This window comes from Ahaetulla prasina, chromosome 4, assembly GCF_028640845.1.
Source record: "Ahaetulla prasina isolate Xishuangbanna chromosome 4, ASM2864084v1, whole genome shotgun sequence".
NCBI lineage: Eukaryota > Metazoa > Chordata > Lepidosauria > Squamata > Colubridae > Ahaetulla > Ahaetulla prasina.
Genome location: NC_080542.1, coordinates 28,420,698 through 28,444,404, shown reverse-complemented (window position 1 = coordinate 28,444,404; position 23,707 = coordinate 28,420,698). Strand labels below are relative to the sequence as shown.

The 23,707-nt window shown below is 43.2% G+C and overlaps 1 protein-coding gene across 3 annotated transcripts; it reads right to left on the bottom strand.

Moving 5' to 3' along the window:
• Positions 1-127: 127 nt before the first annotated feature.
• On the bottom strand, positions 128-23,245 carry SRRM2 (serine/arginine repetitive matrix 2). Of its 3 annotated transcripts, none has more exons than XM_058180045.1 (15): positions 23,101-23,245; positions 21,363-21,635; positions 18,336-18,440; positions 18,007-18,186; positions 17,512-17,589; positions 17,296-17,358; positions 16,716-16,742; positions 14,872-14,922; positions 14,702-14,791; positions 14,419-14,605; positions 9,091-13,958; positions 6,639-6,899; positions 5,604-5,729; positions 5,374-5,490; positions 128-1,403 (listed from the first exon to the last, which is right to left on the bottom strand). In XM_058180045.1, the coding sequence occupies exons 2-15, from the start codon at positions 21,599-21,601 to the stop codon at positions 1,394-1,396; spliced, it is 6,402 nt and encodes a 2,133-aa protein (XP_058036028.1). In that variant the 5' UTR covers positions 21,602-21,635; positions 23,101-23,245; the 3' UTR covers positions 128-1,393. The 3 variants fall into 3 exon arrangements, with proteins under 3 accessions (XP_058036028.1, XP_058036029.1, XP_058036031.1); XM_058180046.1 differs by lacking the exon at positions 23,101-23,245 and adding an exon at positions 22,902-23,038; XM_058180048.1 differs by lacking the exon at positions 17,296-17,358.
• Positions 23,246-23,707: the final 462 nt, after the last annotated feature.

The window sequence follows — 23,707 nt, the reverse complement described above, 5'->3', positions numbered from 1 at the left end:
TGGTGGGCACATGACCATGTAAATGTCTTCGGGAAACATTCCCTCCTTGGCTAAGGAACAGAGATGAGCACTGCCCCCAGGAGTTGGACACAACTAGACGGGAAATCTTTACCTTTATTTTGTGTTAGTTAACAATCTTCAGCAGATTGAATAGAGAAATATGTGCATGCATGTGTTCTAAATAGATGGGACTTAAGTACTTTTATTCTAGTCATTCGTTCATTATTGAAACAAACCAAAAGCACTGAATAGAAGAAAAAGTAATGTTGAAAAGCCTACATATTTAATTAAAGATCTCCTTTGACCAGGCTTAGAGAAAATTCTGACTCGACAACAGATTTTGCATTTCATAAGTTTATTTGACAGAAAAAATCTCCTTGCTGTACATATCAAAAAAAATTAAATGCTTTTAAGAAATATGAAGAAACTTCTGTTCCCACCCTCCCTGATTTAGGGTTTCTCAGCTTCTTCTCAGCAAAATTTCAATCACCTTCCCCCTAAAATGCCTGAATGCCCCTGTTCCAGTTCCAAACTTAACCCTCATGACCTGGCTCAGCTGATCAATATGAAAGAGTCTCCTTTGAGAGAGGAATAAAAAGGAAAAAGAGCACTGCATATTAAATGTATTTTGTTCTGGGGAGGGAGGAGCAGGAATAGTTTAACCCTCAATTTTGCCACCACCAAGAATAGACTCCACTGTTGCAGACTACTGAAAGAAGCTGCCTGCTTTTCTTCAGAAAAGCTTGATAGAAACAGTGGGGAACAAAATAAGGAGCTACTAAATAGCACTGCCTTCCATCTGATTCTGGGTTGGTAACATGCACTCTAACTTTTTATTACAATCCTCCACCATTTCCAGGGGGGGCGGTGTCTGAGAAACACTAAATCGAACAGATTAGATCACATATCCCTCTACTTCCCACCCACCCATTTGTGTGGTTTGTTTAAAAACCTTTTATGTCTAAATAAACAAAAAGAAGAAAGCTCTCTCAAAACACAGAAGTAAAGATTTTAGCTGCAAAACGCACAGGGGAAAAAATGCTCACTGGAGAGGGGAAAAAAATCAAATGAACATCACCAACTGTTGGAAGAAGAGGAAGAGGAGCATAGAGGCTGCAAATCCTGGTGGGTGTTGAGCAGAAATGTCCAGGGACAAGGGGAATGTAGCTGCCGACAAATGGCGGGCAATAAAGACAGGGACAATAAAAGAAAAAACTAATGAGAATATAAAGGTGATGGCAAATGAAGAGACCTCCACTCCCCCCCTCATGCAAACACACTGGTTTCCAGTGGACATCAGGAGGTGGGGGGCTCCCACCTGGAACAGCACTGGAGGCTGGGGGTGGCGCAGTCTGTGGTTGCGAGGGCAAGGTCTTTCTGCTCTCCAAAAGGCTTATGGAGACCTTGGGGAGAAAAGGAAGGGGGAAAAATTAGGCAATGCAAAACAAGTTGGCAACCCCTTGTCAACTAACCTCTTAGCCTAGAGGTGATCAGTATAACTACCTACAAATAATTTAAAGTACGTTGTATTAAGGAAACATGACCACTGAAATACAACTGATACAAAATCACGACTGAGGAGAAAAAAGCAAATTCAAAGAGGGGAAAAGTGTATATATTGAAATGTATAATGCCACTGGAACAATTTTAAGAGCACAATGTATTTCCCACATACTAAGGATGAAAACAGATTAACATAATGACTTCCATGTACTTAAAATCCACACATACAGAACATAGAGAAGCCATTTCTGCTTAGAGATAAGTTATAGCAAATTCCCCTAACAGTATGTAAAAGGCAAGTCTTCTCCTTTACTCCTCCAAGTTGAAGAAAAAGAACCAATATTACCAAAGTGGCAAGGAACACCAGAAATTTCCACCTTCACCCTTTACTGCCAGTAATTGCTGGGCTTTGGATACTCTCTTTACAAAGGGCCTTAGAATCAACTACCCTTTGAAACAGCAGGAATACAAGCAAACTTTGACTTACAACCACAATTGAGCCGAAAATTTATCTTGCTAAATGAGAAACTTGTTAAGTGAATTTGTCCCATTTTACACTTTTCTTGCCACATTTGTTAAGTGAATCACTGCAGTTAAGTTAGTCACATGGCTGTTCAGTGAATCCAGCCTCCCCATTGTCTTTGCTTATCAGAAGATTGCAAAAGGGGACCACATGACCCTGTGACACTGCAATTGTCATAAATATAAACCAGTTGTCAAGCATCCAAATGTAAATCACATAACCATAGGGATGCTACAATGCAAAAAATGGCATAAGTCACTTTTTTCAGTGCTGTTGTAACTTCGGTCAGTAAACAAATTGTTGTAAGTTGAGGAGTTATTTGTTCTTTTTATTTGTTCTTTTTTATTTATTTGTTTTATTTATTTTTATTTATTTATTATTATTTATTTATTTTATTTATTTTTATTTATTTGTTCTTTTCCGTAAAGATAAAGAAAGCATCATTGAAGTCCTCCGAATAATTCCCACAAAACACCGCTGCTCTGTAGTCTGCACTGGCTTCCTGTAGTCTTTCGGGTGCGCTTCAAGATCCTGGTTACCACCTTTAAAGCGCTCCATGGCTTAGGACCCGGGTACTTACGAGACCGCCTGCTGTTACCTTATGCCTCCCATCGACCCGTACGCTCTCACAGAGAGGGCCTTCTCAGGGTGCCGTCCGCCAAGCAATGTCGGCTGGCGGCCCCCAGGAATAGGGCCTTCTCTGTGGGAGCACCGACGCTCTGGAACGAACTCCCCCCTGGCTTACGTCAAGTGCCTGATCTTCGGACCTTTCGTCGTGAGCTAAAAACATATTTATTCATTCAAGCAGGACTGGCATAAATAGTTGATTTTAAATTGGGGTTTTATTAATATTTTAAATTTTAAATCTTTTTAATTATCAGCCGTTTGTAATAGTTTTATTTTAAATTCTTTTAATTGTATATATTCTGTATTTTATTCTGGCTGTACACCGCCCTGAGTCCTTCGGGAGAAGGGCGGTATAAAAATCTAATAAAATAAATAATTCATTTTTATCATACCAGACTATTCTAGGAACTATAAAATACTATGTATAAATTGTCACCTTCTCATTTTTGTTTCTCGTCCCTTTTTCTCTCTATGTATATTTTTAGATTACAACTGCAAGGGAGTTTTATTATGGGAGCTTTTTAGGCTAAACAATACAGCATAAGTAGTTTAAGTAAAGATGAGCAGTCAAGTCTTATAGAATTTAAGAAATCAGCTCTGATAAGTTTCAAGAGAACAAAGGAATAAATGCTTCATCTATAGCTCTCTGGATCTCACCAAATCAATCAGAAAACGAAGCAGAGCATTTTCTGAAAATGTGTCGTGTCCCACTCCTCCGCTGACGGCCGGGTCAGGGAAATCCGAATCAGGCTTGCCTCTGCAGCTCTGCCCAAAGTCCTAGCAAAGTCCTCAGAGCAAGCAGGAGACCAGAAAGTGACTTCAGCAAGATAAGTTCGACTTTGCCTGACTCAGAGATTGCCAGAAAGCAGATCCTTTATATAGGCCATGGGGTGTGGCTCCATGACTCAGCACTCATTAGGGCCTGCCCCTCCCTTCCTTCTGTTGCCTCCGCCTATCCAGTCTTCTGATGCAAGGGTCACTCCAATCAGCAGCTGTTGGAAATAAACTTTCCTCAGGCTCACATGCTGTGGAGGAGGGGGAGGGGTCTAGCTGCTCCGTTTGCCTGGGCATGGAGCCAGGGCTGGGACCGGGAGGTGCCCCCTCCTCTTCAGCTTGTCTGGGCATGGAGCCAGGACTGGGGCCGGGAGGCATACATTCCTCCGTGTTCGGGAGCAGATAAGAAGGCCCCGGCTGCTGTGAGAGCGGGCAAGACACAACAAAATGGGATGTGTTCAGCTTAAGGACTCTACTCTGTGTGATGACTCCTCCAAATGCTTCTCCAGATATCAAGCTGAAAGGGAGATGAACCACTTCCAGGCACGTCCGGCAGTTGGTAAATGGCTTCAAGCAGCCTCCTAAGAGGGATTTGGCTCAAGTACAGCTGTGTCAGGAAGCCCTGAGGCTTCAGGTAGAGAAAAATGCAGCTGCTGCCAGTCAGTGATGGGGAAGAGGAACTGCCTTCTGCATCTCATCCAAGAACATGCAGGGCAGAGAAAAGGCAGGAGCAGAAAAGGTCAGCCAGATTACTGACAAGGAGAAAGCCTTACCCTTCTTGATAGGCTGCACCAGAAATTTAGCGCAACAGACAGATATAAGCAATGCTAGGAACAACATGTTCATTTCCTAGCTATGTATTTTCTGCTTGCCATGATTCTTGCCTCGCTTTGGATTGATGCCTTGACTTGGATCGTGCCTTTTGAACTCGGGACTTTTTAATTGCTTCATGAACCCTCTTGTATTGTGGATTTAATTTTGTCTGGTGGATTTATTCTGATTGGGAATCTTCCAAATGCCTTGTGGACTCGTTGGCCATTGCTCTGTAGATTAGCACTGGTCTGTTTGTGGCTGGATTTAATTGGAACAGTTCTGGGTTTTTGGTGAAGGCAGTTGTGGGGAAAATATTCATAAAAGGGCCTCTAGTGGCTCAGCAGACTAAGTCTGTCTGTTATTAACACAGCTGCTTGCAATTATTGTAAGTTCAAGTCCCACCAGGCCCAAGGTTGACTCAGCCTTCCATCCTTTATAAGGTAGGTAAAATGAGGACCCAGATTGTTGGGGGCAATAAAAGTTGACTTTGTATATAATATACAAATGGATGAAGACTATTGCTTAACACAGTGTAAGCCGCCCTGAATCTTTGGAGAAGGGCGGAATATAAATTCAAATAAAAATACATAAATAAATAAACCCACTAAACCAGAGTTGTTTGTGTGAGAGCGGAACAGCACAGTTTGAGATTAACAGAGTCCCCAGCTGCTTTCAGTTGGCAAGTGAATTTAAATTTCAGAGAACAAGTTGATAAGAAACATAGTGGATATAGCCATTTACCAGAAGAGAAATTAGCAAAGATAATCCTATTTGACCTCCAGTCTAGCCAAGGACATTCCATCCATCATTAGCTTGTCTTTTTCAGACAGGCCCACTAAACAAATAATACTCATGGAAATAAAGAGGATATTGGTGCTCTGGCAATTTCTTTGAAGCAAGCCATTTAACTTACACCTAGTTGTAAACTAAAAGAATTCAGACTTCAGGTTGGAGATTTTAGGATTAAAGACGCTAGCACAATTTCACTATACCTTCAGGAAATGAGTAGGAACACACTGTGTCAGAAATAATAAAACTATAGTAAATGCAGTCAAGTCAGTCAAATCACTGCATTTATTATGACCTTTAGCAATTGTTAGGCATTTCTAAAACTATCAAGTCATGCTCATTACCTTGAAGTTCTGCGACGAGAAGCTCGGGGACTGGGAGATTTGCGTCGCCGTTTTCGTCCTGGAGACCTGCTTATGCTTCGTCTGTTTCTCTGCAGGGACCTATCTCTAGATCTGTCTCTGGATAGAGAATCGGTATGAAATTGACTTGGATTCAATGTTAAATGCATTCTGGAAATAATCCCTAAACAATTTCTCAGCAAAGGGAAGTAAGACTTACTGAAGAGACTTACCTACGTCGATCCCTTGGAGCAGAGGGTGGTTGGACAGGAGGGGAAATCTGATGCCATTCTGCTGGGGAGTAGCTCAGGGAGCGGGAATCTCTCAATGAATCAATTGGTTTTCTAGGGCTGCGTGACCTAGCAATAGAAAGAGACTGATTTTAAAAAATGGTCAAAAATGGAAAGAGACATTAACTGGAGGAATGGATTGAAAAGATGAAGGATTGGCAGAGATAGAAAATTTAATTGCATTAATTGGGGGAAATAATGTTTGTCGACCTGGAAACCTTTTTTTTTGACTTTATACTCAAAATTTTTTTTTTTTTTCATTTTAGGTTTTGACAATTAAGTAGATCATTACTATAGAAATAGTAAAAAGTTGATATTATAACTGTATTATGTATCTCACTGCGACGAAAAAAGCTGGAAATCACTACTTTTTATTTCTTCCTTTCCTTTCCTCATTTTATCCATCTTCCCCCACTTTTTTCCCCATTGTCTTTATTTGTATTTTATATTAAGAAAAAAAACTTAATAAAAATATTGCAAATATGAGAAACACTACTCTAAAAGAAAAATACAGTATCCAGAATTTGCCCTCTGTGTCCATAGAAGAACATGGCAAAACAAGATACTTTAATGAAAATACCATCAGTTACAAGCTGCAATGTTCTTAGCAAATATTTTTAAAGTAATATTTTGCAATATTTTAAAAGATATTTGCTAAGGTATAGCCTACCATGGGCAGTCCTATTGTAACTGATACACTTCTGCCCAAAAAAGCTAGTGCCACAAATCTTCCACAGCTCTTTTAACATCTGGCAAGCTTCTTGGACTATTTCCCCAAGATCTCATGACATTTGCACTAAGCATGTGATGCCAGAAGCCATTCTAAACATTCAGCAAACAGGACAAAGTATCCTGTTAGGGTGCCAAGCCAAAGAAGGGAAGACCTAGTTCACTCCACACTTCAACAAAATTGTCAATAAGGAATAGAACACTGATTCTCAGGTACAAAGTATATCTGTTCATTAGCAGAATACTTACTTTCTCTTCTCTGGAGATGGTTTCTTCTTCAGGGGGCCCTTCATCACTGACTGGAGTCCTGTTTTAGGCAGTGGCGTGGAGGAGGACGAAGATGACGAAGAGGAGGAAGAGGAGGAAGAGGAAGAGGCTGAAGAAGAGGAGGACGAAGAAGAGGAAGAGCTGCTGCTTGTACTGCTTGAGCTTTGAGAACGGCACTTACGTTTGCCCATTTCTAGAGGTTGCTCATCACTTTTAGTCTCTTTCAGCACTGGGCTTGGTGGCCTTTATGAGAAAAGTAAAGGGAAGAGGATACAATTAAAGACTGGATTGTTGCAAAAAAGGAAAGAAGGTCCAGCCAGGTTAACTGAAGAAACTCACATTTCTGAACGGACACAAAAACTCCAGCTCATGTTGTTTATGGGAAAAGTCTAGGGAAACAACTGATTTGAGTCTTTTTAAATTTTTTCTTACCAGTATATTAAGCATTTTATTCGTTAAAAAATAATCATAATAGGGACCTTATGCGTCACAAAATGACAGTCCTTGGTTGCAATAAGCAGTCCAAAAATGCCACAAAGAAAACTAACATTGTTACTTCTTACCACACTAACCTTTCATCTTATTTTTTTTTTCCTTAAATATATAGGTACATCAAACCAAGCCCCACATTGCAGCTTCCTTCCAGATATGTTCCTGAGGTTTATGAGAAGCATAGAAACATTACTGGAAATAAAGTAAAATCAAAACTGGTAATATTTTGCAACACACTACTTTCCTTTTTTTAATTAAAAGAATCTATCATGCTAGGAACTCAGCAGCAGTTTTCCACTGACAAAGGCTACTGCTACTTCATGTAGACTCATTTCATAGGAAGCAGAGATGAGTCATTTGCATTAACAGATCCAGAATACAAACATCTTGAGTTGAAGATTTAGGTTTCTCTTGCAAACAAAAAGTAATCATGACTAAACAGCTTCCCAAACAGCCAAGGATTCAAAATGGAACAATGTTTTAATTACAGGTTCTATCAAGCTGTCTCTTGCTATCCCATTAATTCTAGTCATTTCCTTGCTCTGCCATTCCAAATCTTAAAAAAAAACAAAAACCAACACCCTAGTTCTCCACACTACTATCTTCAAAGCAGGATTATAAAAGTTACATAAGTTAAGACTGCATTTAAATTGTTAAATACATATTTTGCAAAAAGATGATCACCCATTTTTTTGCAGGCATACTCTGATGCAGCACAATTCTACAAAACCTGATACAGATAATACAGAGCAAAATTAGATTCCATAGGAATACAGTACAGTATCTATTAGTCGTACCCAGTAACATCAGCAAACACGACCTCTGGTGGACAAGGCCATCATTACAATCTTTCAAAATCTTTCAAAAGCATGACCAATGAAGCATTTCTGAAGGGTCTACAGTATCAGGTCTACACTGGAGAAGAGCCTAATGCTGGGAAAGATTGAGGGCAAAAGAAGAATGGACAACAGAGAATGAGGTGGCTGGATGGACTCACTGTAGCAGTAGGTGTGAGCTTAAATGGACTTCAGAGGATGGCAGAGGATAGGAAGGCATGGGGGAACGTTGTCCATTGGGCCGGATGGGTCGGACACGACTTTGCAACCAACAACAACACACTACATACAACAACAGTCACTTGGTTAATTTGGGCAGCTATAAAGATTGAAGAAAAAACCAAACATATGAAGGGATGATGGAAAACTTACATTTCAATTGGCAGTATTAATATGAGAACCGAGGAAAATAGATGCTGAAAGGTATACACAGTGACCACTCCGTACATGGGCACATCCGAAACTTGCCAGTGCCCATGCAGTTGACCTGACTATTGAGCCAGGATCAAGTGGCCATCCCTCACACCAGAATAGCCATGTTGCAACAGAGATCCTTCCCTCATCTGGCTTCTATTCTCTGAAATCATCTATCACTAGAAATTGTCTTAGAATCAAGAACGACTTTGTTATTCCTTGAGCTCATTTGATTTCCCTACAGAGAAAGAGAGCTTGTTTCCACCGTATCACAGCAAAGCATAAAAATAGAGCTCATTGGCCTTTTTGTATTTGCTTATATAGGAGACTAGATTAGAATTCAATTGACGCAAGAGTTCAATCAAAATTTCATATTTTAAATCTAGCAATACTAGAAACAAAAACATTATTGGTTGTTGTACATGCCTGTATCTATTTTATATATTTGCGCAGAATATCTGAGACAATGCTTATGGACTATGAGTCTGCGCAATATCTTTTTATGGCAGAGATGTCATTCCGGAGACTGGGATTAGAAGGGATAAAAGACAAGGACATGAATAAAATGAGTGAATGTGCATATATATTCTAACTGACAAAGAATAAACTGGATGTTGGGTATTACCAGGCAGTGATTGCAGACAGTTTAAAAGACATGGGAAAAAAGGATTACTAAGAAGAAATGTTCTTACTGTTTCAGTTCAATCTCAACCTCAAGCTCCTTTGTTGCCTGATCATGGGGACTGGACTCCGATGAGCTGGACTCAGAATCAGAAGTTGAAGAAGATGAGGAGGAGGAGGAAGACGAGGATGATGATGAACTGGTAGACGAAGCAGAGGAACTTCTCTTTGCCTTTGAAGGGGCAGAGGGTGGAGGAGAGGGAAGATCAAGTTGTAGGACTGTGGGACAGCTACTTCTGGTGTCATCCTCCATAGTGACAGAAGTCAACTGCGACTCAGCCTCAAGGGTAGGTAAGTGCACCTCAGACCTGTCTGCTACTTTTCCTTCAGATACAATCTCCTCTTCTTTGGGGGATGGCACTAGGACAGAAATCAATGCTGGTAAGGGGCTTGAAGAAGCAGAGGAAGAGGAGGAGGAAGCAGAGGAGGAGGAGGAGCGGGATGACAATTTAGCTTTTACAGGAGAGAGGGAGCCTGCATGAGAGCTGCTTCTCCCTGACAAAGATGTACCAACTCCTGTATCATCTTTAATTATAGCTTGGTGCATGCTCTGATTCCTTTCTCCTGGGCTGTTTCGGATGGCTATGGAATCACCATTCTTTGATCCTGGAGGCAAGTCATGTAGCATAGATGGATCAGGAGAGAGGGCCTTTCGCAATTTAGGAGATTCCTCACAAGGTGGAGTTAAAGCGCAAGGAATGGCAATGTTGTTTTTGGTATGCCAAAGAGAAGAGCTTGTTGGCTTCTCTTGGAGGTCAGATTTGGGATATCTTTCTAGAACAGGAGGAGAGCGAGACTTTCTTCCTGGAGATATGCAGGCTTCCTGGGAGCCTGATCTGGAATGCTTCCTCACAGGAGATGACTGACAATCAGGGGATATTCTGGACCCAGCGCCTTTATATGATGCTGTTACACGTGATGCATCTAATCTGGGAGGTGAACGGGATGCATTCCGACTTGTAGCAGTCCTCTCTGGGGACAATGGCAACATCTGTACTGGCGATTGGGAATGACCTCTGTGTGGTAGTTTAGATTTCTCCTGATGAGAAGAGGATCTTGAGCAGCTTCTAGCTGGAGGGGAAATTGACCGTTCCCTCCGCAACGAACCCCGAGATTTATCTCGTCGCCTGGAGAGTGAACGGGAGCAACTCCTCCAGGAGGGAGAGCCAGATCTTTCTTGTCGCAAAGAAGTTCTGGGTCTGTCACCATAGGATGATGACTCAGACCGATGTGGATGTGTGCTGATGCTTGATTTCTCTCTGGAGAGCGATCTGGACCATCCACGTCTTGGAGGTGTTCGAGATTTGCGTCTAGGACTCACTGGTGATACAGATCTCCGTCTTCTTGTAACTGGTGTTCTAGATTTTTCTCTTGCCCGTGATCCAGATCTACGTTGTCGTGGAGGGGTTCTAGATTTCCTTCTAGGTCTTGGAGATGATCCAGCTCTGCAGTGATGTCGGAGTGGTGTTCTGGATTTTATTTGGGACCTTGGGGATGACCCAGATCTACGTCGTCTGGGAGGTGTTCTAGATTTTATTCTGGGTCTAGGAGACGAGCCAGACCTACGTCGTCTTGGAGGTGTTCTGGACTTCAACGTAGGTCTTGGTGGAGATCCAGACCTTCCACGCTTTGGAGGAGTTCTGGATTTTGGTCTAGATTTAGGTGGTGACCTTGACGTTCTGCGTCTTGGAGGTGTTTTTGATTTTATTCTTGATCTAAGCGGTGACACAGATCTGCTCTCAGATTTCTCTTTCCATTCTGGGGAAGAATCGGAACTGCTCTCACTAGAGTGTATTTTTGGCTTCTCTTTAGTTCCAGAATCTGATCTACTTCTTCGAGATGCCTCTTTAAATGCACCTTTCTTCTCTAAAGGTGATCTGGGCCCCATCACTGCAGGTTTAGAAGTTTCTCTTATTTCCGGAGAAGATCCAGGTCTATTGTGCTTTGTAACAGTTGCAAATGTGCTGTTCTCTGGTTCTGGAGAAGAATATACTTTGCCTTGCATTGGGGATGAAACTGATTTATTCTTGTTGATTGACAATCCCGCAGAGCGACTAAGTCTGGGAGGTGACTGAGATTTATCATCTTCTGGAGATGTTGATGAAGAGGAGGAGGAGGAGGAGGAAGAAGAAGAGGAAGAAGAGGAGGAGGAAGAAGAGGAAGAGGAAGATCCAGATCTACTTCTCCTTGCGGGAATATCTGTTTTTTTAAGTACTGGTGATGACTCAGATGGCATTTGTCTTGAGGAAGATTGCAATTTTTCTTTTCCAGAACCCGATTTACTCTTTTGGCATGGAAATGAAGCACTTTCCACTATTGCAATGGAACTGGATTTGCTGTGCCCTGGAGAAGTTACAGATTTTGTTTTCACTTCTTGGAATTTATTTTGCTTTGGAGGAGTTTTAGATTTGCCATTTAGTTCAGGAGATGGTCTGGATTCACTTCTCCTGGAGGGAGATTTCTCTTGTGCTGCCTGAGGGGACAGTCCACATCTGACTTGCTTCGAAGATGAAGGTTTTGTCATCTCAGGAGAGTATCTTGACTTGGTCCTGGTAGGTGATCTTGACTGTTCTTTGGTCACTGGAGAAGAGCCAGATGTGCTTTGCCTTGGAGATAACCTAGTCTTCTTTAACTCCAAGGAATCATTTTTGCATTTATTGAGTGGTGAACAAGATTTCTTCTTAATTTCCAATAAAGATCCAGATGCAACTGATCTTAGAGGAGAAAGAGATGTCTCTCTCAAAGCTGGAGGTGATCTAGACGTGCTCTGCCTTCGGTGTGGTGATCTAGGTTTTTCTTTTGTTCCTACAGACTTTCCAGCTCTGCTTTGCTGCAGTGGAGATGCAGATTCTGGAGAAACTGCTCGCCTTACTGGCGATAAGGAGTTTTCTTTCGCTGATGATTGACTGGAACTAGACCGACTTTGCCTTGGAGATGATCGCATTTCCTGTTTCAGCATTGGGGATGATCCTGCCCTTGGCTTTGTTTTCATTTCTGGAGAAGACTCAGATCTGTTTCGCCTTCTTGGTAATCTCATCTCTGGTTCTGGAGAAGACCCAGATATACTATGTCTTGAAGGAGACTTTGATTTGTTTCGCAGTGCTGGAGAGGAACCAGATCGACTTCTTTTTGAAGTGCTTTTAGCTTTTTCTTCAGCTGCTGAAGAAACATCAGACTTTCTTGTAAGCCTTGGAGATGAACCACAACTGCTCTGAGGGGACATTCTGGTTTTGTTTTTGAGGGCTGGAGGTGACCTGGATAGGGTACACCTAGTAGGTGATCTAGATTTCTTTTTTGGTGTTGGAGAAGAACCAGATCTACTTCGTCTGATACTTAATCTTGATTTCTTTTTTATTCTTGGAGAACTAGAATGACTGCACCTTGGAGGTGTTCTTGATCTTTTCTTCCTTGACCTTGGAGAAGAACCTGAACGACTCCTTCTTGGAGACAACCGAGTCTTCTTTTTAGCTTTTGGAAGTGATCCAGACCGACTACGTCTGGGAGATGCTCTTAACATTCTTGATTCAGGAGAGGAACCAGAAAGACTACGTCTTAGCACTTTTCTAGATCTTTCCCTCATTCTTGTAGATGAATCAGATCGACTTCTCCTAGAAGAAATTCTGGAAACTTTCCGATCTGGAGATGACACAGATCTGCTTCGTCTGGCTGAAATCAAGGATTTCTCTCTTCTTGGAGACGAACTTGATCTTCCTCTCCTGGGAGGTGTCCTAGTTCTAGATCTGCCTCTTCTTGGTTGTGTTCTGGAGCGGGACCTTGCTCGCCTGGGTGGAGTTCTTGATCTAGACCTGCCTCTTCTTGGTGTTCTTGAACGTGACCTCCCTCTTCTTGGTGGTGTTCGTGACCTGCCCCATCTTCCACTATTTCTGCTTCTAGACCATCCATGCCTTTGAGGAGTTCTAGAACGAGACCAGCCACGCCTCTGAGGTGTACGTGATCGACCCCATCTGGGAGGCGTACGAGAACGTGATCTACCCCATCGCTGAGGTGTTCTTGAACAGCCTCGCCACTGGGGAGTTCGAGAATGTCCCCTTCGCAAAGGAGTACGTGAACGGGATCGAGCACGTCTCTGAGAACGAGACCTGCCCCTTCTTGGTGGGGTACGTGTGCGTGATCTAGCTCTCTTAGGAGGGGTCCGGGACCGCGATCTACCTCTACGTATAGTGGGTGTTTGAGAGAGAGATTTGTCCCTCCAACTGGCTCTTGCTTTGGAGCCTTTAGCCGGTGGGGTGCTGGATGGTTCACGGCGAGATGTCTTAGAAGACTGCTTTTGCCCAGAATGAGAGATTTCAGGGGATGAGCTAGATTTCTCTCGCTGGGTAGAGGCTTTCTCTTTGTCTTGTCTTTTGGGAGGGACCTCTGGAGAACAGTTTCGAGAAACTGGAGCAGGCTTAGTTGGTGGGGAAGGAGAAGAGGAGGAAGAAGAGGAGCAACTACCACTCTCTGAAGGAGAAGGTGAGCGCTGAGGTGTAGAGTCCTCACGAGGCATCTTCTTCAACTTGGTCTCAACAGCCTTAAAAGCAGATGAGGAAGCTGTAAGCTCCTCCTTGCTATCAGGAGAAATCTTAGCCTTGGATGGTGGAAGAGTCCCATTACGATCTTCTGACTGCTTCTTAACAGATGGAGAGGAACACGAAGGAGACCTCTTCTCTTTAGAAGGGTGAAGCTTTTCTCGAGAGTGATCATTCAGCACAGGAGAACGATGCATGCCCTTTGGATCATGCTCAAGTGAGGGGGTGGATTTTCGACCCCCATGCCGAGCAGATTTTCTATCCTTGTCTCTTTCTTTCTCTTTGGCAGGAGATGAATGACTTGGAGAACGCTGAAGGGTCTCACATACTGGAGAATGCTTGGATAATTTCTAAACAGGAATATAAAAAAGAGTAACTAGAACTATCCTTTGGAAAAGCAAAAAGGCTCAGCAGCCAGTTCCCTAGCATTCTGAAAGTGAAAAGATCACTAGGGTTCTAATTTGATTCTAAGCAACTCATTAATTAGCTGTTATTTTACAACAGCATTTCCCAACCTGGGTGATTTTGTGCAGACTTCAACTTCAAATATGCTTAACAATAGCATATTCAATGAAAAATTCTAAAGGTTGAAGTCCACACGTCACAGAATGTTGGACACACTGTTTGACAAACTATAATTAGATTTTAAGTTTGAGGAAGACACTGCTTTAATATATTAGAAGAACAACTTAGAATCCACCATTTCTCCTCACCAATTTTAATGAACCAATCAGCATTCCTAAGTCATTTTGTTCCAAGTGACTTTGTGTAAATGTTTCTCACTTTCCCAATGCATGTATTATTCTTTACCTCCCGCTTTTCTCTGCTTTCTCGAGGACTTGTGCTCCTGCCTCGCCGGGCAGGCTCAGCAGAAGATGTACGCTCTTTTTCTCCCAAATTCTTAGAAACCACTTCGGTGTCTTGTTTTCGTGAACTTGACGGAGACTTGCTCTGCCGTCTAAGGAAACTCCTTTTTTGAACAATGGGGCTGCCTGGTCTGTAAATAAATAATGATTAGAAAGTTAATCCACAAGAGTCTGCCCAAGTTTAATAGCTACTTACAAGACACAGAGGTTGATTTGCCAAGCTGTACCTGCTATGGGAAGCATCTGATGAGGAAGAGCCATCTGGGGAGGAAGAGCGATCCCGACGGTCTTTCTGCGATGCAGACTCACTGGTGGACCTGAGAGTTAATGAGAATCAGTTGCATGCAAAAAAAATCAATTTTAGTTGCACAGCAGAGGTAGAATAGGTGGTTTTTACCTCTTCCGTTTCTTTTCCTTAGATTTGTGTTTGCTTTTGGGACTTGGAGATCTGGGGGAAAAAGTTTGTTTTGAATCATTCTTGAATAGTGACATATGCAGTTACTGTTTCTCCCTGTGTCCCTTTCATAGTCTTTCAGGACATCTATTCTAGCAATATCCAATAACTATCCCTAACATACCAACTCCAAATTCAGTCAGGAAACAAATGTAAAGTTTAGATGTAAATACACAGCTTCCGAAAACACTGTATAATACATGGGATCACACATCTGCTGCCTACAAAATCTTAAAAGCAGTCTCTTTTCTTAGGATTAGGATCCCACGAAAAGACACCACTACTTTAAGATGCTGAAAACAAGTACTACATTTGCAACTCTCACACATTCTAAAGCAGAGGTCACCAACTTATGGTCCGCGAACCACAGGTAGTCCACGAGAAAATTTTGGCGGTCTGCAGTGCACCCAGGTGGAGGAGCTGCTCCAAGATGACCAATGGGCCAGTCCTATGACTAGAGCTCTGGAATATGGGGCTGGCCAGGCAGCTCGTGGTGGGGCTAGAAATCTCTGCCATAGAGGGTGGTATGTGCACCTTGCAGCTGGTGCAATGTGCAAGGAGTAGTGCAGCCCTTGCCAGCCAGAATGAGGTATAGGTGCTGTTGCAGCAAGGGGGAGCAGTGGCACAGAACCACAAGTGGTTCCTAAGCAATGGGTATCACCAACCAACAACTCTTTCATCCCCTTGCTGTGGCTTCCTGTCGGCTGAACCCACCAGTAGTTGGGCCTGCCACTCGCCCTCCCCTTCCAGTCATTCCTCGCCTAGCCTGAGAAGGTAAGAGTGATGGTGACAGATGGAGACTCGCACAATGTTCCAGAGCGGGAGCGAAGTGTATCTGAGAACACTTCATCTCTTGCTGGGTCTCGCAGGCGCTTATTCTGGTCTCTTTTGGTGCTACGCGCACCTCGATCGCTCGGGGAGATAAATGACTTCCTCTTCGCCCTGAGACACTGGCACAGCTCAGCCGTTTCTTTCTTCCAGTACTGTGGGCACCCCCATGCTGTTGGCGCCTCTTGCAGCACCTTGTACAGCACAGTTAAATGTAGCACGCTTCACAATGGGGGAGATGGCATCCCCTCCTCCTCTTCCTGGAGCCCATTACGATGCGGAACATCAAGCGAGCCAGGTCGGGCAAGTGTCTCAAGGCGGCAAGCAGGTCGTGCGTCTCCCGAGCAACAGAGCTGCGTCCAGCACTAACAAGGTCAAAGAAGCACCCGCGAGACCAAGAGAGTGCCAGAGAATCAGAATGAGAGAGAGACAGAAATGAGAAGAGAAAGATAAGAGACAAAGAGAGATATCTGTTTCCCACAGAAAAGAAAAAATTGGGAACCACAAAACCTGGGTAGGCATGACTGGGGTGGGTGGGGGAGTGTTGTGTACCTGGGTGGGAGTTGAGTTGGCCATGCCTACCCAGGTTTTGTGATTCCTGGTGTTTTGATTTCTGTGGGAAACAGGTCAAATGGCTCTTGAGTGTTTAAGGTTGCAGAAACAGGTGGCCAAGCTAGGCGCCTGAAGGACCCCATCCCATCACTGCAGCGATGTGCTGGATGCATATTAGTGGTCCGCAGGACTTAAAACTATGAATTTAGTGGGCCCTGAGGTCCGAAAGCTTGGTGACTCCTGTTCTAAGGCACCTTTGGAAATCAGACCTGTGGAGCCCTATTAGATTCAAATTATTGAACTTAATTCATCATAGCTTAGGTGATTCTGAGAATATGTAAACAGAAAGAACCACTACCTTCTACATCCAAACATTGTAAAAATGGCTAATGGTTATTAAGACTCACCGATGCTTCCTTTTCTTTGATTCTGATCTAGAATAAAAAAAAGAACAGAGTAGGAGTTGGAAATCTGGTGTTGCAGATGTTTTTAATTATAATTTCCATCAGTTGCAGCCAGTGTATCTAATGAACACGAATTATAGAATTTGTGTTCAGGTCATTAAAAAAGCACCAGATTTCCTGTTCCAATATTAGACTTTATTCCCAAGTTACCAGAAAACTGATGTCATGCCCAGTAACTTTAGGAAGGCAAGGCTGATGTTCAAAATTGATGCTGGATTACAAATGTGAATTCTGCCCATGAATCCCATCGAAAATGGTTTTAAGCAGATTTCTGGAAAAGTAAATGCAGCATATAGAGTGAGAAATACAAGCCTATCAGATAGCATGTCCCTAATTTTTATACAATCACTTTAGACCAGAAAAAAAAAGACTGAAGCTTTCCTAAAATGCAAAAAAAAATTTCTTTTGAAAATAGCACTAGAAAAGACTTAGTAAATCATCAACATGATTAAATCATGATGTCCCTAAAATCCAATCCTCACACTAGAAGCCAGTTATTTTTACCTCCCTACAATCCCCTTACCTGTGTTTCTTTTTCTTTGAGCTTTTTTTCCTTTCTCTTCGAGAAGGTGATCTGCTCTCAGACCTTGAAAAGCCAAAAGGGCAAGATACATTTTCTGAGAAAGTTTAAAATACAAAAGTTTCTTTTCTTACTTCTCAATCTAAATTCCTCCCCTCCCTGGCTGAATCTAATGACTCTGGAAAAAAGAATTCAAGTGTCTTGGGCTCACCCACCCACCTCTCTCTGCCCTTCTTCTTTTTCTTCTTCTTTTGTTTTGGAGATGGTGACCTGGAACTGCTGGAGTCTTTGATAAGACTGAGGAGACAAAGTCCAAATAATAAAATTCCAGAATTCAAGTCACAACATTCTATATAAGCAGCAGCTAATTATGAATCCTATCTTTCAGTATTTTTTCTTACAAAAAAATAAAATCTCTCTCAGTTACAAGAAATAAAGTCAATTATACACAAATTCTAATTAAGAATGGAAATCAATCATGAACTATCTAATAAATTATAGGGGTTCCATTAAGATATAATCTTATGGCTGCCAATGTGCAATGTTTGTTTAATATTCCCTACATTTCAGGTACTTTATTTGAATTTTTCTTTTTAAAGTCTCTTAATACAACTGAAAAGCTCACTGTTGTTGTTGTTTTACTGTAGTAGACATAACCAGAGCTACCTTGTCAGCTCTTCTTGCTTATTTTCTTTCAGTAGGGATTCCTCATACCTATACTGCTTCTGCTGCTCCTGTTGTTGTTTAGCCACTGCAGCTGTTGCTGCCTCCTTGGCCCTGCGGTTGGGATCAAAAGAGCTGCCATCTACATAACTATCACTGATCCCAAAAGCAGCTCGCAGCCTCTCATTCTTCTTTTCATTGGCCTCAGCCAGCTGATGGGTCTCTGTAATACTGGAGAAGAAAATAAATATATCACAATACAAGGATTCTATTAATATTCAGATTGAAACATGGCATATTTTTTGGAACAACAGTTTCTCTTAAGATGAAAAGTAGCTGTCATGACAAAACAACACAAAATCCACAAATGCCTTACTTACCTAGACTTCTGCTGCTGTTCCCCCTCTTTGACAACTGCCACATCTTTTTCTAGAAGCATCATCCGAAAGGTGGCCACTTTCTCCTGAATCTCCCCTTCTCCATACCTATTGCATCAGAATAGTGGAAGAGACTTTCCATTTAAAAGCTAAATCACATAAATGAGGTATGAAAATATTTCTAAAATGCATAAATTATAAAAGAGCCAAGAATTCACCTTACAGAAAGTACATAACTTACTTAGTATAGAATATTAAAACCAAAATGTAAATCAAAAGTTTTAGTTCAAATTCTGCTTCTACTAGGACTCTTTTAGAACATCTTCCCAAATCATTTAGTCTCCTAAACCTTCTGCCATTAATCTCTGAAAAATGTGGCCAATAATAGCCTACCTTACTGGGCTATTCTATGTATTATTATTGCATATTACTACAAGTCTCTATATAATATTCAAAAATGCTTTACAATATTAGGCATTGTATTATTTTCAACCATTTTCATTTCTAATATATCCCAAATCTGATTATCCAATTTTAAAAGACTTGTAATAACCAAACTTCTACTAAGTATATAAAAATGTTATCTTTAAATTTGATAATTAAAGAAATGTTTTCTGAACAAATTCCACTGCTCAAAATGAAAACTGAACATAAAAAAAATAAAATATCACAATATTGTATTCCTTTACCCAATATGTAGATATTATATTTAAAATACTTGTTCTGTTGATAATTCCAAACAAATAAATGATAAAACTGAGTGCCAAAGACCGGAAAGGGGAAATTCTGAATGCAAAGCGAACTGATCATATCTGGAGCATCTGGAGGTCCAGCCGCTCCGAATCTGACCGGACACTAGTTAGGTCTTACATTCGGACCTATCTAGTGGCAATGAGGGTGGCAAAACGGGAATATTTTTCCACTCTCGTTGCATCAGCAGATAACCGCCCAGCCGCCCTGTTTAGGGTGACCCGCTCGCTCCTTCATCAGGGAGCGGAGGATCCCTTACAGGGTCGAGCTGAGGAGTTTGGACAGTATCTGTTTGATAAAATCGCTCAGATCTGGGAAGGGTTGGACATTGATTGGGTAGATCCAGGCGGGGTGGGAGAGGCAGGTCTTGGGGTTACTATCTGGGACAAGTTTGATTCTGTGGCTCCTGAGGACGTGGACAGGATACTGGGGGGACTGATGCGACCACATGTTTACTGGACCTATGTCCCTCCTGGCTGGTACTGGCCACCCGGGAGGTGACACGAGGCTGGCTCCAGGGAATTGTGAATGCTTTTTTGATGATGTCTTCCCTACCGCCTTGAAAGAGGCGGTGATGTGGCCCCTCCTCAAGCCTTCCCTGGATCCAGCTATTTTTAGGAAATTATCGTCCTATCTCCAACCTTCGTTTTGTGGCAAAGGTTGTTGAGAGTGTGGTTGCACGACAGTTGCCCCAGTATCTGGATGAAACCGTCTATCTAGATCCGTTCCAGTCCGGTTTCCGGCCTGGTTACAGCACGGAAACAGCCTTGGTCGCGTTGGTTGATGATCTCTGGAGGGCTCGGGACAGAGGTTGTTCCTCTGTCCTGGTCCTACTAGATCTCTCAGCGGCTTTTGATACCATCGACCATGGTATCCTGCTGCACCGGCTCGGGGGACTTGGAGTGGGAGGCACCGTTCATCGGTGGTTCTCCTCCTACCTCTCCGACCAGTCGCAGACGGTGTTGACAGGAGGGCAGAGATCGGCCCCGAGGCACCTCTTATGTGGGGTGCCACAAGGGTCGGTTCTCTCGCCTCTTCTGTTCAACATCTACATGAAGCCGCTGGTTGAGATCATCTGTGGTTTTGGGGTGAGTTGTCATCTATACGCTGACGATACTCAGCTGTATATCTCCACCCCTAACCACCCCAATGAGGCTGTTGAAGTGATGTCCCAGTGCCTGGAGGCCGTACAGATCTGGATGGGGAGAAACAGACTCAGACTCAATCCCACCAAGACCAAGTGGTTGTGGATGTCAGCGGCCCGGTAGAGTCAGCTAATTCCATCGCTGACCGTTGGGGGCAAGTCATTGGCCCCCACGGAAAGGGCTCGCAATCTGGGCATCCTCCTGGATGCACGGCTGTCTTTAGAACATATGATGGCCGTCGCCAGGGGGGCTTTTTATCAGGTTTGCCTGATACGCCAGTTGTGCCCTTTCTGGATCGGGCTTCCTTATGCACAGTCACCCATGCCCTTGTTACATCCCGCCTGGACTACTGCAACGCTCTCTACATGGGGCTCCCCTTGAGGGGGACCCGGAGGCTTCAACTGGTCCAGAATGCAGCTGCGCGGGTGATAGAGGGAGCACCTCGCGGCTCCCGTGTGACACCTCTCCTGCGCAGTCTGCACTGGCTCCCAGTGATCTTCTGGGTCCAATTCAAGGTGCTTGTTATCACCTTTAAAGCACTCCATGGCTTAGGACCGGGGTATCTACGGGACCGCCTACTGCCACCAGTAGCCTCACACCGACCAGTGCGCTCTCACAGAGAGGGCCTGCTCCAGATACCGTCAGCCAAACAATGTCACCTCCAGGGGAGGGCCTTCTCTGTGGGGGCTCCCGCCCTCTGGAATGAGCTGCCTCCGGGGCTTCGTCAACTCCCCGACCTCCGGACCTTCTGCCGCGAGCTGAAGATGCTGTTGCTTCGACGTGCGGGACTAGCTTGAACATAGTTTTAATTTCAGGGTTTTAATTAGGGTTTTATATAGGGTTTTTAAATTGTATTTAAATTTTTAGGCCGTTATTGAATCAGTTTTTTATATAGTTTTTAATTTGTATTGTATGCATTGTGTTTTTACTGGCTGTGAACCGCCCTGAGTCCTTCAGGAGAAGGGTGGTATACAAATATAATAAATAAATAAAAAAATATCATTCCCAAATCTGTATATTCTAATAACAGTGTTGGTTTATTTGCTCCTGCCATTGACCATTATTATTCTCACTGCTCTTCTCAATCACCATGTTTTGAAAATGTCTTAGCCTTGACCATCCTGTAACAACTCACCCTTGCTCTTCCATGAGCTCAGCCAGTTCTAAGCATTTCAATTCAACCTTCCTTTTGCGCTCGTGATCCAGGATGTCCTGGTTGGGTTTTTTAACCAAAGATGACTCCAGTTTCCTCAGCTCCTCTTCTGACTTGTAGTCAGTCCGATCCTTCTTGTGACGCACTGCCGAGAGGTTCCGTTGCACGTAACCGTTGGTGCCACTGCCCCGGGGAGTGGGGAGTCCTATCCCATTGTACATGGCTCTCACAGACTAGCACCTCTGGTGCCTGATACTTAAAGACAGTATAGAAGAGCAGAAGAAAAAGCAAAGGGAAACTTTTTTCACATCACCATATGGTTATATCCACCACAATCTGCAATCAAGAAAGACTGCAGTCTTTTTTTATGAACTGATTACTTTTCCTTTTTGTTAAAAGTTCCATATTCTCAAATCCATTCCTTATCCATTTTATCACTCCCTCTTATTCTTCCTGAAAAATGCCTATTTTCTCCCTACTCATAATTTATACCTCACCATCAGATCCTACATTTTAATGCTAACAGTGGCGAATTTAATTATACATGCTTTCTAAAGAAACCCTTTTTATTAAATAATTTCATATGATCTACACAACTGTAACCCCAACTACTCATTATTGTTCCCCCAACCAAAAACTGTAGTCAAATTATTCATCCCACAATTTTTGCGGGCAATTCTCAAGATTTCAACATCTGCATTCAGATTTGTTTTATCTTAATATATATCCTGTGTCCAAGCACAAATTTTTTTAAAAAAAAAAACTTTTTTTATACTATATATATATATATATATGTATGTATGTATGTATGTATGTATGTATATGTATATATGGTTTATGGTTCCCGTTCAAAATCTCCTTCCCAATAAAGGAGGCAATCCTATGTATATTAACATGAAAACTTACTGTTATTTATTTCTATTAGATCCTTATCCTTTACTAGTAAAAATGGTTTATACTGCACTATCCTGTCTTCCTTTACAGGTTCCAACTACGTTTTGAAGAACTGAGTAAAAGCAAGCTCTCAAATGCAGTTCTGCCCCGCAAAGCAATATAAACTGATAATTACACACATACTTCCATATCTTTTACTCTAGCAACATTATAACCGAAACAGCTTGATCGGTGTTTTTTTAAAAAAAATATCCTTAAACTAATCTAACAGTCTGGGAATTGCACGGTGGTCCCCCATCTATATATATTAATAATCAGGCCCCAAAAACTGTTTTTGTTTTGTTTTTTTAATCACCCAAGGCTTGGTAGGTGCTGCCATCTGCTGTGAGGTTTACTTCTTACCTTCCCTTCGAAAAATCCCCAACCTACCGACTTGTAAGGCCTAGTCAGCACCCTATTCGAATTCTTTGCCACCTCAGGCCCGATCTTCCTCCGTATAAAGCATCCCAGCTCATTAGGCCTCCTCCCTCAAGGCCTGCCGAGGCCCCGCGATTCACCTTTACCCCTGCGCTTCGAGGTCTTCCCTGCCTTCCCAACACATGAAGGGCAGACTCGCTTGCCTCTTACCTCAGCACCCGTGTAAAGGCCACCCCATGTACACGTAGAGACATACACACCGAGCCCGTGGCACCGTCTAGCCACCCCCCCACACCCCGCACACCTCCCCAGGCCTCCCGCGCCACCCCGGCCTCCAAGCTGCTGCTTCTCCGCGTCCCCCGACCCCTCCTCTGGCTTTTGCCTGCGCCACTCGCTCGCGCTCCCTCACCCGACGCAGCAGCAGCCGCCGCGGCGAAGGCTGAGAGTGAGGGGAAGGGAGAGGGAGGGCAGGAGATAGCCTGGAACCGCCCCTCGTCCCCTCCAATTCGCTCTCGTCTGGCACCCTCTCCGCCCGTTGGCTTATGGGAAGTGGAGTTCGTAAACGGCTCGTTAACTCCTCCCTACTAGCAGAAGATGAGAATAAAGACTACTCGTCCCGAGATGCCTCTCAGGCAACACGAAGGTCGGCCGCCATTTCCTAAAGCGCTCTGGGGGGAAGCGAGAAGGGTGCCTCGGGACCGAATTTTCTCGGTTTCCTTGGCTCACTTCCCTTCAAGCCTTTCTCTCTGTCCTTTACTCGCTATCATCGGACAGACAGACGCATACGCAGGACACTTCAGGAAATACAGCTCCAATCGCGGGGCGTTGGAAGAGGGGAAAGGGGATGTAAATATCCGTTCGTCCCGTCAGCCACCGCGCTGTTCTAAATTAGAATTGAGGGGGAGTGTAAATCTCGCGAGAATTTTAGGCGGAGGACATGTGCATCGTGTCTACGTTCTTGAAACGTTATTCCTGTGAATATGGGTTTTCGAAGGATGCTGGGAATTGTAGTTAAA